Source organism: Elephas maximus, chromosome 6 (assembly GCF_024166365.1).
Source record: "Elephas maximus indicus isolate mEleMax1 chromosome 6, mEleMax1 primary haplotype, whole genome shotgun sequence".
Taxonomy (NCBI): domain Eukaryota; kingdom Metazoa; phylum Chordata; class Mammalia; order Proboscidea; family Elephantidae; genus Elephas; species Elephas maximus.
The window spans coordinates 135,193,051-135,206,415 of NC_064824.1; the positions used below are offsets into that span (position 1 = coordinate 135,193,051).

At 53.0% G+C, this 13,365-nt stretch overlaps 1 protein-coding gene across 4 annotated transcripts in view; it reads left to right on the forward strand.

Annotated features, from left to right (window-relative positions):
• The first annotated feature begins 5,859 nt into the window (after positions 1 to 5,859).
• The window catches only part of INPP5D (inositol polyphosphate-5-phosphatase D), a 136,885-nt gene continuing 129,379 nt past the window's right edge, over positions 5,860 to 13,365 (forward strand). For all 4 annotated transcript variants that reach the window (XM_049888468.1, XM_049888469.1, XM_049888470.1 and 1 more), the window contains exon 1: positions 5,860 to 6,137. In XM_049888468.1, the coding sequence (XP_049744425.1) occupies positions 6,004 to 6,137 (134 nt within the window). In that variant the 5' untranslated portion in view covers positions 5,860 to 6,003. The remainder of the gene's footprint in view (positions 6,138 to 13,365) is intronic.

Sequence of the window (13,365 nt, forward strand, 5' to 3'; positions counted from 1 at the left end):
TTTCTCCCCCAGGGTGCTTTCCCACCCTCTGCCCACACATGGGGTTGACCAGGTGGCCCAAGGAGCCCTGGGACTCATACCTATGGGCTCATTCTGGAGTCCCATGGCTGGGTGGGCGTGGCTCCCAAGGGCTGCCTGGTGAGCAGATCACTCCATCTGACTGGTGGGATATTTCTTTTGTGGGATGGTACAAGATCAGGCTGCTAGTATAGTGCTGACACCCTGATTTTGGGGGACTCTCATTCATGTTGGACACAAAACGAGTTCAGGAGTCTGGTCCATGCCGATCCTTGACCTTGAGCCATGTGCGGACCCATGCGTCGGCTCTCACCTGCCATGTTCTTGCCACAGCGCTGCCTCTGAACAACCACACTGAGGACAGCAAGGGGCGGTAGGTGGTCTTTACTCTGCGCCTCCATCAACAAGATCCCAGCAAGCATAACACCCCCTCCAGAGGCTCCAAGCCAGGTGCCAGGCAGCTGTGTCCACTGACATCTTTCGAGACCATCACTCTACACCCACGGGCCCTTCTGACCAATGTCCTCTCCCATCTCCCATTGACGTGGTGACCTCCCGATCTCCAGGTTGATCCTTAGTTGTGCCAGATGCCAGACAGACATTCTTTGAGAATGAGCCTCCTGTTCCGGCTTCCTCCATAGGCTCCTCACCTATGCTCCCCGCCACTGGCTCCATGTGGAAGGCAGGGCTGAGGCCTTAACCGAAAGAGACCACAATGTAGAGATGCAGTGATCATGGTCTTGAAAGCTCAAGGGATGATGTTTGGAGGATGGGTTGTTCTCTGTTTACCCTATCAAATACTGTACAGTGAATTTAATATGACCAGAAAACTAATTATTATTAACATGCCCTTACATGTTCTGGGTAAGACATGCATTTGTAGTCATCCAAGAAGCAAAGGAGCCACCATGGAGAGACTCATTGGAAGTCAGCATTCATGGGGGCTTCACGGGCAATGACATAACCAGCAGCGTTGTTGTTGGTCACCGTTGAGCCAGTTCTGACTCGTGGTGACCACATGTGTGCAGAGCAGACGTGCTCCATGGGGTTTTCAGTGCTATGACTTTTCAGAAGCAGATCACCAGGCCTTTCATCCAGGATATCTCCAGTTATGGGTTGAGTGCTTAACCATTTGCACCACCTAAAGACTCCAGCTGGAGCCCTAATGGTATAATGGTTAAGAACTCAGCTGCTAACCAAAAGGTTGGCAGTTCAAATCTACCACCCGCTCCTTGAAAATACCATGGGGGCAATTCTACTATGTCCCATAGGGTCACTATGAGTTGAAATTGACTCAGCAGCAGTGGGTTTGGTTTTTGGGGTTAGGGACTCCAGCCGGCAGTAAATGCATGGTATTAGGGAACTGCAGAGTCAAGCAGACCTATGTTGCCTCAGTATGAACGTGTTCAGGAGAGCCATGGCATGTGAATGATAACAGCACTGCTACTTTCGTCTCACTATGTGAGATACAAAATTAGCCAGGAACGGCACATCTGACAATGAAGAACACGAAGAGGGGGTTCCCGCACCTGCGCAGGAAGAGACAATCAGGGCATCATGAAGAGCCATAACGAAGAAACACCGGTGTACTGATTAGACGTCCGACATAAATGTAATTGCCCTCTCTCTCTCCATTGTTCTAAATCTTTGTCGATAAATCGCTAAGCCTCACATGGGCCCATGGATTTTGTGACCTGTTGCCTTCGAGTCGATTCTGACTCATAGTGACCCTAAGACACACAGCAGAACTGCCCCGTAGAGTTTCCAAAGAGTGCCCGGTGGACCTTTCGGTTAGCAGCCATAGCTCTTAAACACTATGGCACCAGGGTTTCTGAATTTTGTAATAGGTGTTTTAATTAAACTGTTTATATAAACAGGAGCCCTGCAAAAAATTACCAGGGCCCACACATCACAGGGGCTGCCCTGATCTAGATGACGGGGTTTCCTCAACACGGAAAGGCAGGGGGACAAGGAAGCTGACCATGCCGGATGGATCAGGCAACTGAAGTAAAGATGGGATGGGCCTTAAAAATTGGGAAAGCATGTAGGTGTCTGTACTGGATTGGAGAGTAAAAAAAAAAAAAAACAAAAAAAAATCCATTGCTGTTGAATGGATCCTGACTCATGGCAACCCTACGGGACAGGATAGAATTGCCCCATGTGGTTTCCAAGGCTGTAAATCTTCATGGAATCAGACTGCCATGTTTTTCTCCCAAGGAGCAGCTGGTGAGTTAGGACTGCTGACCTTTTAGTTAGCAACTGAAGGTAACCACTGTGCCACCGGGGATCCTGGGTTGAATAGTGTTCCCTCCACCACCAAATTCATGTCCACCTGCAACCTATGAATGTGAACTTATTTGAAAATAGAGTCTTTGTGGTATAACCTTAAAATGAAGTCATAGGGGATTAGGGTGGGCTCTAGTCCAATACGACTGATGTCCTCACCTGAAGAGTAAAATTTGGACGCAGACAGGCAGACACAGGGAAGACGCCACGTGACCATGGAGCAGAGACTGGAGCGATGCCTCTACAAACCAAGGAAGACAAGAATTGCTGGCAGCCACCAGAAGCTAGAAGAAGCAAGGGAAGATTCTCTCCAAGAGCCTTTGGAGGGAGCATAGCCCTGCCGACGCCTTAGTCTTAGACTTCAGGCCTCTGGAACTGGGAGTGAATACGTGTCTGTTGTTTTGTGGTTCTTTGCCAAGGCAGCCCTAGGGCAGAGGTCACATGGCAGGGACAGTAGAACTTGAGGTGAGAGAGAGAAGGGAGGGAGAACTAGGGCATGGGTGGGGGTATTCATAATGGAACAGCCTTGGGGGTGGTCTCTACAGACGGGCTGATTAAGGAACCAAGGGGCCAGGATTGAAAATGCAGCAAAGTGGAGGTCAGCAGGGAAGAGGGGGAAGGGTCAAGGTGTTGATAGGAGAGGATTTCTTTAGGAGGGGGTTGACATGGCCTTCTGGGAGGTGGGGGTAAGGCAATGAAAGGCCTCTCTCGCTGGGGCTGCAGGGATGGGGTTGTCTGGCAGAGGTGGCTTTAGGAAGGCCAGAACCTGGAGGCTAGCTCTTATCACCACTGTGTCCCCTTGGCTAGCACAGAGCCTAGCCAGAGGGCCCTCAAGATGTGCTAGCTGAAGGCTTTCGTTCTATTTTTTATTTCTTAAAGTTTTTTTTTTTTTTTTAATTTTAGTGCAGGTTGTATTTTTTTAATAATTAATATAGTTTTCTTTTAGAGCACTTTTAGGTTTACGGAAAAATCGCACAGAAAGTACAGACTTCTCATGTACCTCTTCTTCCCCTCTACCCCCCACACAATTTCCCATATTGTTAATATCTTGCATTCGTGTGCAACATTTGTTACAGCTAATGGACCAATTTGATACATTGTTATTAACTGCAATCTGCAGTCCACATTTTCTATGGAAACTACACTGACAGGGATCACTCTTTGTGCAGTATAGACCTATGGGTTTTGACACTGTCACGTCAGGTGTCCACCACTACAGTGTCATGCAGAACAGCTTCACTGCCCTAAAATGCCCTGTGTTCCACCTGTTCATCCCTCCCCCATGAGCCCCTGGCAATCACTGATTTTTTTACCGTCTCTAGCTTTGCCTTTTCCAGAATGCCATATGGTTAGAATTATACAGGATATAGCTTTTTCAAACAGGCTTCTTCCACTTAGCAATTTGCTAATGGTTTTAGGCATCTATCTAGTCCTTGGGGTCAGTGGGAAGAGGCAGGATGCTCGTAGCAGGCTGGCTTCAGGGAGGTAGGTGTGAGGATGGGGGGATAACCTTTCTTCTGCAGCCCAGGGAGATTTGTAGCATGGTGATGTCAAGCTCCCCTGTGGAGCTGGAACTGGGGAGCAGTTGCTTCGGCCATGACAGCCACGTGCTGGAGGGGAAGCCCGGAACCTTGGACTGCCTTGACCCCTGGGCCTCCCTTAAGGAAGGGGGCTTCTATCTGGGCATGATTTCTGAGCCTTGGGTCTGAGTTAAGCACCTCCCTTCATCTCACCCACCCACCCACCCACCCCTACACACACACATACGCCCCACTCTGTCACTCCTCCCTGAGAAGAGGCAAGGCCAGTCCAAAGTTGCCTCCCCCAAATGACACAGCCTTGCTCCCTCTTCACTTTCTTTAGCTCATATCTCTGAGCCCCTAGCACTAAACTCACCTGCATGGTACTGCTGAAGGTGAGGAGGGCCAGCGGGGGGGGGGGGGGTCCCATCCTAGAACACCACCAGCCCAGCTCATACCCTCCACACACATGAACTCCTTCAGTGTGACTTCCCCACGTTACAGAAGAGGAAACTGAGGCTGGCAGAGAGAAGAAACTCTGCCCTGTCCTACAGCTCGAATGTGGGGAGCTGGATTTGAGAAGGCCCTCCCCTGCCGGCGTGGGCCTAGGGGAGTTCTGATGTCATGTCCTGGAGAGCAAGGCCCAGGTGTGGGATTGGGGGAGCCATCATTCATGCCATAGGTCAGCATTTGCCCCTTCACCCTTGGTGGGTCCAACTCGAGGACTGAGGATGCTCAGTCTGGGGTCTAAGGACCACTGTTGATTTTAGAGCCCTCGGAAATCTGCTGATGCAGGTGGTGCCCCTACAAGGCAGCCCCCCTGGAGCCATGCCCAGTGGAGGTCTGGTCCAACTGGTCAACCCCAGATTCATGCCCAGCAGAGGAGGCCTGGTCCAACTGGTCAAACCCAGAGTCACACCCAGCAGAGGAGGCCTGGTCCAACTGGTCAACCCTAGAGCCATGCCCAATGAAGGAGGCCTAGTCTGACCAGTCAGCCCCAGAACCATGCCCAATGGAGAAGGCCCAGTCTGACCGGCCAGCCTCAGATTCATGCCCAGCAGAGGAGGCCTGGTCCAACTGGTCAACCCTGGAGCCATGCCCAATGAAGGAGGCCTAGTATGACCAGTCAGCCCCAGAACCATGCCCAGCAGAAGAGGCCTGGTCCAACTGGCCAAGCCCAACTTCTCTGAACTATGGAACTCAAGAGTGAACATAAGCCTTCCGCCAGCTGGCCAGCTTGCCCTGTAGGGGTGTGTGGGTGTCCTCTTGGAGCTTGTTCCCCAAGTGTCCTGGAGAGGTCCAGCAGTGAAAGCCGAGCCTGCATCTGTACCATGAGCAACCCACTTCCCACGGCCACCAGGGCTCCCCTTGTTTGTTTGTAAGTTGGGACATGATGCCTTGGGGTACAAGGAACAGGATGGTGCTGCACATGGAAAACAGGTCACCCCTCTGTTTCCTTTGCACCTCCTAGCACCTTAGAATGAGTGAACCAGTGTCTTGGAGCCATCACCTGGGCCATCTGAGGCCTCAGGTGATGGTGGCCAAGGTTCTCCAGGTACTAGGACAATGTATGGGGGTGCATGGTCAGCTATACCCCCTCAATGTTGCTCTGTCCTGGGGCAGGCCTCAGGCTCATTGAGAACTTTGCCCTGTGAGCCCCGTTCCTTGGGTATGTTGGGTTTTGACAAGCATTTGCTGACAAGGGTGTGACCATCCATGGGGCACTACCCAAGCCTTGGAGGCCCCTACTTTGGCCCATCCAAGCCTGCTGGGCCACACATCTTCAGAAGCTAGTTCTGAACCCTGGACTCCAAAGAAACAGGTAATTCCACCAGGCAGGACTTTCACAGGAGGCTGAGACCCATTGAATGGAAAGAGAAAGAGCTGGAGAACAAGAGGGAGGGAAGGAAGAGGGTGGTGGGCGGGAGGAAAGGTGGCAGACAAGACCTCTCTCTCTCTCTCCCTCTCGGTTTCTGTAATGAGGAAGTTCTCTGCAGCTTGGTTTCCTTTCCCTCACTGAGCGCTGAAACAGGAAGTCAGTCAGTAAGCTGGTGGCAGCCGCCGAGGCAACACAGAGGGGGCAGACACTAGGTCGCAGCGCAGGGGCCCTCAGCTGCCCCTCAGTGGCGTGTAGGTCCTGAGGGTGGCCACTGGCCCACAGAGCAAACCCCCGCCCACCATGGTGCCCTGCTGGAACCATGGCAACATCACGCGCTCCAAGGCTGAGGAGCTGCTCTCCAGGACGGGCAAGGATGGGAGCTTCCTCGTGCGTGCCAGTGAGTCCATCTCCCGGGCGTACGCCCTCTGTGTGCTGTAAGTACACCCCCCACTCTGGGCCTGCTGCTCCGGCTGGCCTTTGCTCTGCGCGTCCTCGTCTCCCTGGCAGATGCAGCCAAGGTAGAGGTGGGACTCACCTCAGCCCACTAGGAGAGGGGAGGCCCAGCTTCTGGCTTGGCAAGGGGCCTGGAGCTGGGCGAGTTGTTTTTATGTCACTGGATGGAGTGGCCTGATCACACAGGTCCCAGGTTTGTGGTGGGTCCAGCTGGGGCCCACCTTTGACCTGCTGGGCCATGGTGGGGTTGAGGGAGCCTGGCTGTGGCAGGTTTTTTCTGGAGCCACTCAGGGCCTGGTCCCACAACCCAGCTGACCTTGAGCTGTGGTACTGGGGGCTTTCCTGGGGCCTCTAGGGGCCAGGCTTAGGGGCAGAAGCTCAGGACACCATGAAGTGGGTGTGTTCAAAAGCAGCTTGCTTAGCCCAGGTGCTGGTCAAAGATGCCAGTTCTGAAATCCTACTGGAGAGTTAATGTGGTCCGAGGGGACCCTTCCTGGGCCCAGGTTTCTGGGCCCTGGTAAAAGCTATTGTTGGTGAGCCGCAGATATGGGGTGGTTCCATCAAGGAAGGGCTCTCATTCACCCAGAAGCTGGGCCCGAGAGCAGAGGAAGTCACCATCTCGAGTTCGAGCCAGTCTTCTCATGTCATCTATCCCCTCTTCCCTCCACCTTCAGCTGCTTCCCTGCCTCCCCTGATCTCTCTCCCACCATCAGGTCACCCCCCACTTGGCTTCTCCGAAATGTTCCCGAATGTGCCACTTGTGCTAACCACAGAGACACTAGCCCCTTTCTGAAGGTTCCTTTCTAAAACACCCTTCTTGGCTGGTTTTGAAGGAGGGCCCTGCAGCCCCTCGGCCTAAGCATTTCCCTACTCGACCCTCGGGCAGTGCAGAGCACTGTGGGGGGAGGGGGGGAAGTGTGTCCACCTGAGCCTCTCAGGTGTGTCACTGGGCTAGCCTTGCCCTCCAGGCCAGAGGGAAACAGCTCAGAATACAAGCCCTGACCTGCTCTGCTAAGTGTTTGTCCACAGGTTATCTCATTAAATCCTTATGCCGACCTGTGGTGCAGGGCCTGGGATACCCGCCACCCCCCCGCCCCCCGCAGCTGCAGATGAGGCTTAGACAATTTAGTGACTCGAGACAGTCAAGCTCAAGGCCGCCTACCCCCAGAGACTGCAGTAGAAGCCACCAGGCTGTCTCACCACCCCACTCCTGTCCCTGGTCAAGTTGGGTGTGCATGTAGATTTAGAGTGGGCACAAGGGAAGCCGGAGTATTTACAAGGGTCATCTGGGAGTATTTAGAAAATGATCCAGGCTTGAAGCTGTCAGACGCGTCCTGTGCCCTGACTCATTCAGGGGCACCACCTGCAAAGGCTGGCTTCCTGTGCCCCCTTCTCACGTTCAGGGAAGGTCTGCAGGCTGCCCGGACTTCCCCAGTGGGCACTGCCTCCCTGGGGCCCCCGTGGGCCTTAGAAAGGGCGGAGAGGCCCTCTTCAGCCTCTCACAAGCTGGCTAAACTCTCCAGGCCCGAGGGGATTTCTCTCCTGCCCAGTGGAACCTTGGCCAAGGTCCGGTTCCACCTCGCTGATCTTCACAGTGGCCTACCGACAGGGGTGCTACTGTTGTGCTCAGTCTACACACTCGGAACTGGGGTCTCTCTGACTCCAAACTTCACGCATCTTAACATCTAGGATCACCGAGAGCCGGAGCCAGAGCTGGGAGAGGCCTTAACCAAAACTGGCTGACTCTGACTCATGGCGACCCCGTGTGTGTCAGAGCAGAACTGTGCTCCATACAGTTTTCAAGAGCTGATTTTTCAGAAGTAGTTTGCCAGGACTTTCTTTTGAGGTGCCCCTAGGTAGACTTGAACCTCCAACCTTTCAGTTAGTAGGCAAGCTCATTAAAGGTCTGTAATACCCAGGGACTCCTGGGAGAGGCCTTGGAGAACTTTTAATCCACATCTTCTCACTGCCAATAAGCAGACAGAGCTCAGAGAGGTTGAGGCATTTGTCCACGGCCACCATGCTGGCTGGGTACAAAACTCCTCCACTTCATCTTCTCTCCCCTCCTCCACACAGAGTCATGCTCAGAGCCAAGAACAGTGCAGTGTCTGCACCTGAGGGAGGGTGTCCTTGGGACCCACACATGTGCACCATCATCTTCGCCCAAGCCTTCACTTCTCAACCTTCTAACCCCAAGAGCCTTTCAGTTCCAAACCCCAGGGCTTGCAGTCCCTCACCAGGGAGCCCGGGCCCCTCTGCTAGACCCTCACCCCCCTTTGCAGGGGGAAGCCTCTCTTCCTGCTGGGCCAGGCTCCACCATGTTCTTGTTAGTTGCCATTGAGTCAGCTCCGACTCATGGTGACCTTACATTCAATAGAACAAAACATTACCCAGTCCTGTGCTTCTTCATGATTGTTGGATGTTTGAGTCTACCATAGGCTATAGGAATATTCTGGACCATACATTCCAAAATCCTGCAAGCCCTATAAGGCCGCCACCCCTCTATTCTGCCAATTAACAAGATGTGAAAACTCAGAGCTAGCTAAATGGGTGGCTACCAACCACCATCCCCTAGCACTTCATTTCACGAAAGAGAGTACCCTTCAACTCCAAAAGGGTAGGAAAGACGTACTCAAGAAAAAAAAAAACATTAAAACCAGTCTGTCTTGGTCATCCAGTGCTGCTATAACAGAAATACCACAAATGGATGGCTTTAACAAAGAGAAGGTTATTCTCTCCTAGTCTAGTAGGCTAGAAGTCCCAATTCAGGGCGTCAGCTCCAGGGGGAGGCTTTCTCCGTCTGTCGGCTCTGAAGGAAGGTCCTTATCATCAATCTTCCCCTGGACTAGGAGCTTCTCCTTGTAGGAACCCTGGGTCCAAAGGACTCGCTCTGCTCCTGGTGCTTCTTTCTTGGTGGTAGGATGTCCCCACTCTCTGCTTGCTTCCCTCTCCTTTTATCTCTTCTAAGATAAAAGGTGGAAACCCTGGTGGGGTAGTGGTTAAGTGCTACAGCTGCTAACCAAAAGGTCAGCAGTTCGAATCTGCCAGGTGCTCCTTGGGAACTCTACGGGGCAGTTCTACTCTGTCCTTATAGGGTCGCTATGAGTCGGAATCAACTCAACAGCAGTGGGTTTGGTTTTTTTTTTGTTTGTTTAAGATAAAAAGTGGTACAGGCCACACCCCAGGGAAACAAACTACCCCATCCTTGGTTTTCTCTCTTCCCCATGGGCTGGTGGAAACCGCACCCAAACCATCCTGGTCCACAGGCTGGTGTTGTGGCTCCAGAAGGTAGAAGCGGTGTTTCTGCAACTTCCTGGTGATACAGTCGTGGGGCAGAGGTGGGTAAAGAGAGTTGGGCTCTTGTCCCTTTCAGAAGGGACAGATTTTGCCCCCCAGTCTCTCTGGGAGTCAGCTGAGAGTGTACGGGAACCAGAGGTGGTGCTGTGGTCCTCCTGGGTGGGGAAGCTGTGGGCGTGGAACCTCTGAAAACGCCGCTTTAACAGAGCCCCAGGGTTGCAGAAGGAAATTGCAAAGACTTACTCTCCTGCTCTAAAAATGTCCCTGTGGAGCAGGGCCACACGGCCTCTGGGTGCCCAGACCTCACCCTGCCTGGGCCGAGAGGCCTGGAGCTGCCTCCCAGGCCCCCTCTGGTGAACAGTAGACAGTAACCCAAGTCGCCGTGGAATCGACTCTGAGTCCTGGTGACCCCGTGTGTGTCAGAGTAGGACTGTGCTCCATAGGGTTTTCAGTGGCTGATTTTTTGGAAGTAGGTTGCCAGGCCTTTCTTCTGAGGCATCTCTGGGTAGACTTGACCCTCCAATGCTTTGGTTAGCAGCCAAGTGTGTCCACCGTTTGCACCAGGCAGATGCATTCTGAGCTCCGGGAGCTGAGAACAGCCGTGTGAGGGCAGGCCCTCGTGGCCATGCAGGAGGATGGATTTGACTAGCTAATGGCACTAGGAGGGGGTGAGGGACACCAAAAGACAAGGCTGCAATTCAGGGCTCACCCACGTGACCCAGTGAACCCTCCATTTCCTCAATCTCTCTTCAGTGGAAAAAGAAAAGCCCTGCACCAGGGAGAGCCTGGAGCTCCTTCTCGGGCCCAGAGAGCAGAACTGGGAGCCCGAGGTTGATGACCACAGGGGTTTGGGCCCAGCTCTGCCATCTTGGGCAAGGGGCTTGTGAACACAAGGACAGGAGGCTTTTCCTGGGCACAGCCTATGTTGTCCTCACCTGGTCCCCAAACCACACAGAGTCTGCCCTGCTCTGAGAGCCTGTGGGGTCGTTGTGAGGGAGACCCCGGCTCCTCTCAGATGGGAGGATATTAACAGGCCTGTGCTGTCCTGTCCTGCCAAGACTGCACTTCCACTCAGGGGCCAGCACACCTGTCAGGTGGGAGAAGGGCAATGCAATGACCGATGGGTCAGCAGGGGCCAGTCTCCCCTCCCCAGGCTGTGCAGGTGGAGCTGGACCAGTAGCCCAGCATCATTGGGGGTGCAGCCTGTCCTGTCTGTAAGGGCAGCCCAGGCCTACGAGAGCCTGTAGTTGGGTCTGTTTGCTGCCATCTCACCAAACCACTGCAGAGAGGGCCAGCGTCCCTCCCCCAGGCAGGAGTGTAGCTGCCTTTGGCCCAGAAACCAACCCTCCTGCAGCCAGCAGTGGCGAGAAAGCAGCTTTGGTTTCCCTCAGGGACGTGGCCTTCCAAAAGCAGCCCTAGCCACACCTAACATTTTGGGGCAGGTTCCTCTCAAGAGGACTGTATGCTGGGTGGCTGTGGGCTCGGTGGCCTCACCACACAGCCAGAAAGATGAAAAAGCACAGGAAGAAGGAAGCCATTTATTCACCAAATTCTCCTCAGAGAAGGCATCCTGTTTGTTTGGGAGCAGTACTGTGACAGGCAGAGGGGACAGACCCTAAAACTTGCTCAGCAAACAGAGGGTGACTGCTCAGTCCTTCTGCCTAATAAAAAAAGCCCACTGCAGTCGAGTCAGTTCCAACTCATAGTGACCCTATAGCTCAGAGTAGAACTGCCCCATAGGATTTCCAAGGAGTGCCTGGTAGATTTGAACTGCCGACCTTTTGGTTAGCAGCTGTAGCACTTAACTACTACCAGGTAGCAAACCTAATAAGACAAGATTTACCAAGAGCTTACTGCATTGCCAGGTACCGTCATAGGCACTTTATATGTGTCCGCTAACTCAGTGTTTACAATGACCTTTGGAGGGAGTGTGATTATCCCCATGTTGCAGATGGTGAAACCGAGGCACAGAGCTGTTCTCTCATTTGCCAAGTTACAGGACCCACAAAGGCAGAGCCAGAGCAGGTACTCACTCTCTTCCTGGGAGGAAAAGGGAAGAGGTGTGGCAAGAACGGAGGGGCAAAGAGAGGAGAGCCAGCCAGGCTGCCTGCAGGTGGCGAAGGGGGGGAGGGCGGGTAGGGGCTGGCCAGGGGAGCCCTGGTAGGGGAGCCACAGAGGGGAACTGGGGAGGGCAGGAATGTTCAGGAACGGTGTGAAGCTCTTGACTGGGGTGTGAGTGGGTATGATCCAGTCCCCCTGCCTCTAGTCCCTTACAGAGCTTCCCTGAGGTTCATTATTTTCTTGCAATGCAAAGAGGTGCTGCTTTTCATATGTGGGATTAACAGTAGTGTGTGTGTGTGGAGGGGGGGTTGGTGCAGACAATAGCCGGAACCGGGGGACCAAGGGCACCTGGGATCTGGTTCACATGAGAAGACAGCTGATGGGCTTCGGGCAATGTAAAGCGTAAGGAGACTTGGTGGCTCAGTGGTTAAGGGCTCAGCTGCTAACTGAAAGGTTCATCAGTTCAAACCCACCGCCGCTCTGTGGAAGAAAGATGTGGCAATCTGCTTCCATAAAGATTACAGCTTTGGAAGCCCTATGTGGCAGTTCTACTCTGTCCTATAGGGTCACCATGAGTCGGAATTGCCTCAACAGCACCCAACAATAAAACAACACGTGAAGTATGTATAAATACGTAAGAGGGGTCCCTGAGTGACCCAAACCATTAAGCGCTCAACTACTAGCCAAAATGTTGGCGGTTTGAACCCACCCAGAGGCACCTTATAAGACAGGCCTGGTGATCAGCTTCTGAGAGGTCACAGCCTTGAAAACCTGAGGGAACAGTTCTACTCTGCACACATGGGGTCGCCATGAATTGGAATCAACTTGAAGGCAACTAACAACAGCCACATGTCAGGTGACTCAGAACAACTGTGTTAACGTCGAGTCTCTCCGGTCTTCTGTGCCCATGGCCTAGAGTAATCCTGTAGGGTCTGGCCTTGGCGTGTTTCGCCTCCCTGACTGGCTAAATCCAACTGTGCACAAGACATCAGTCCTTGGCTGAATGGCCCCATCCCCTGGAGTGGGCATCCATGGCCTTGCTCCCTGCTTCAGACATGGCGTCTGTGGCAGTCTGCTCATCCCGTCCTAATCCATGCCAGGCCATGCAGGCCTCAGGAGCAGGACCTCTGTAAAAGGCTAGGTCTGATGGGAGTGTAGCATTTGCAAGGTGCTGCCTCCCTGTGCCCACCCAGTGTCCTCACTGGAGAAATGACGAAGACGCCCACTCTTTGAGCTGTTATTTTGTGCTGAGATACAATTCACGGGCTGTAACTTCACCTTTTCCAAGTGTGTGATTCAGTGTTTGTAGTATGTTCATGGAATTGTGCAACCACACCACAGTCAGTTTTAGAAGGTTTTCATCATCCCCAAAAGAAACCTGGTACAGTCACTCTCCATTTTCCTCCTTTGGCCCCTGTTGTTCTTGTTGTTAGGTGCCGTTGAGTCGGTTCCAACTCCTAGCAACCCTAGGTACCACAGAATGAAACACCGTCCGGTCCTGAGCCATCCTCACAACCATTGTTATGCTTGAGCGCATTGTTGTAGCTGGTGTGTCAATCCACCTCGTTGAAGGTCTCCCTCTTTCTGCCCCTGGCAACCACCACGAATCTCCTTTCCGTCTCTATGGTTTTACCTACTCTGGACATTTCACAGAAGTGAGATCAGATAATATGTGGTCTTTTGTGACTGGCTTCTTTCACTCAGAAGAATGTTTTCGAGGTTCCTCCAGGCTGTTACAGGAATCAGAACCTCATTCCTTTTTATGGCTGAATAACGTTCTGTTGCGTGGAGAGACAAAATTTTATTTCTAGTCATCAGTCAGTGGACATTTGGGGTGTTTCCACTCTTGGC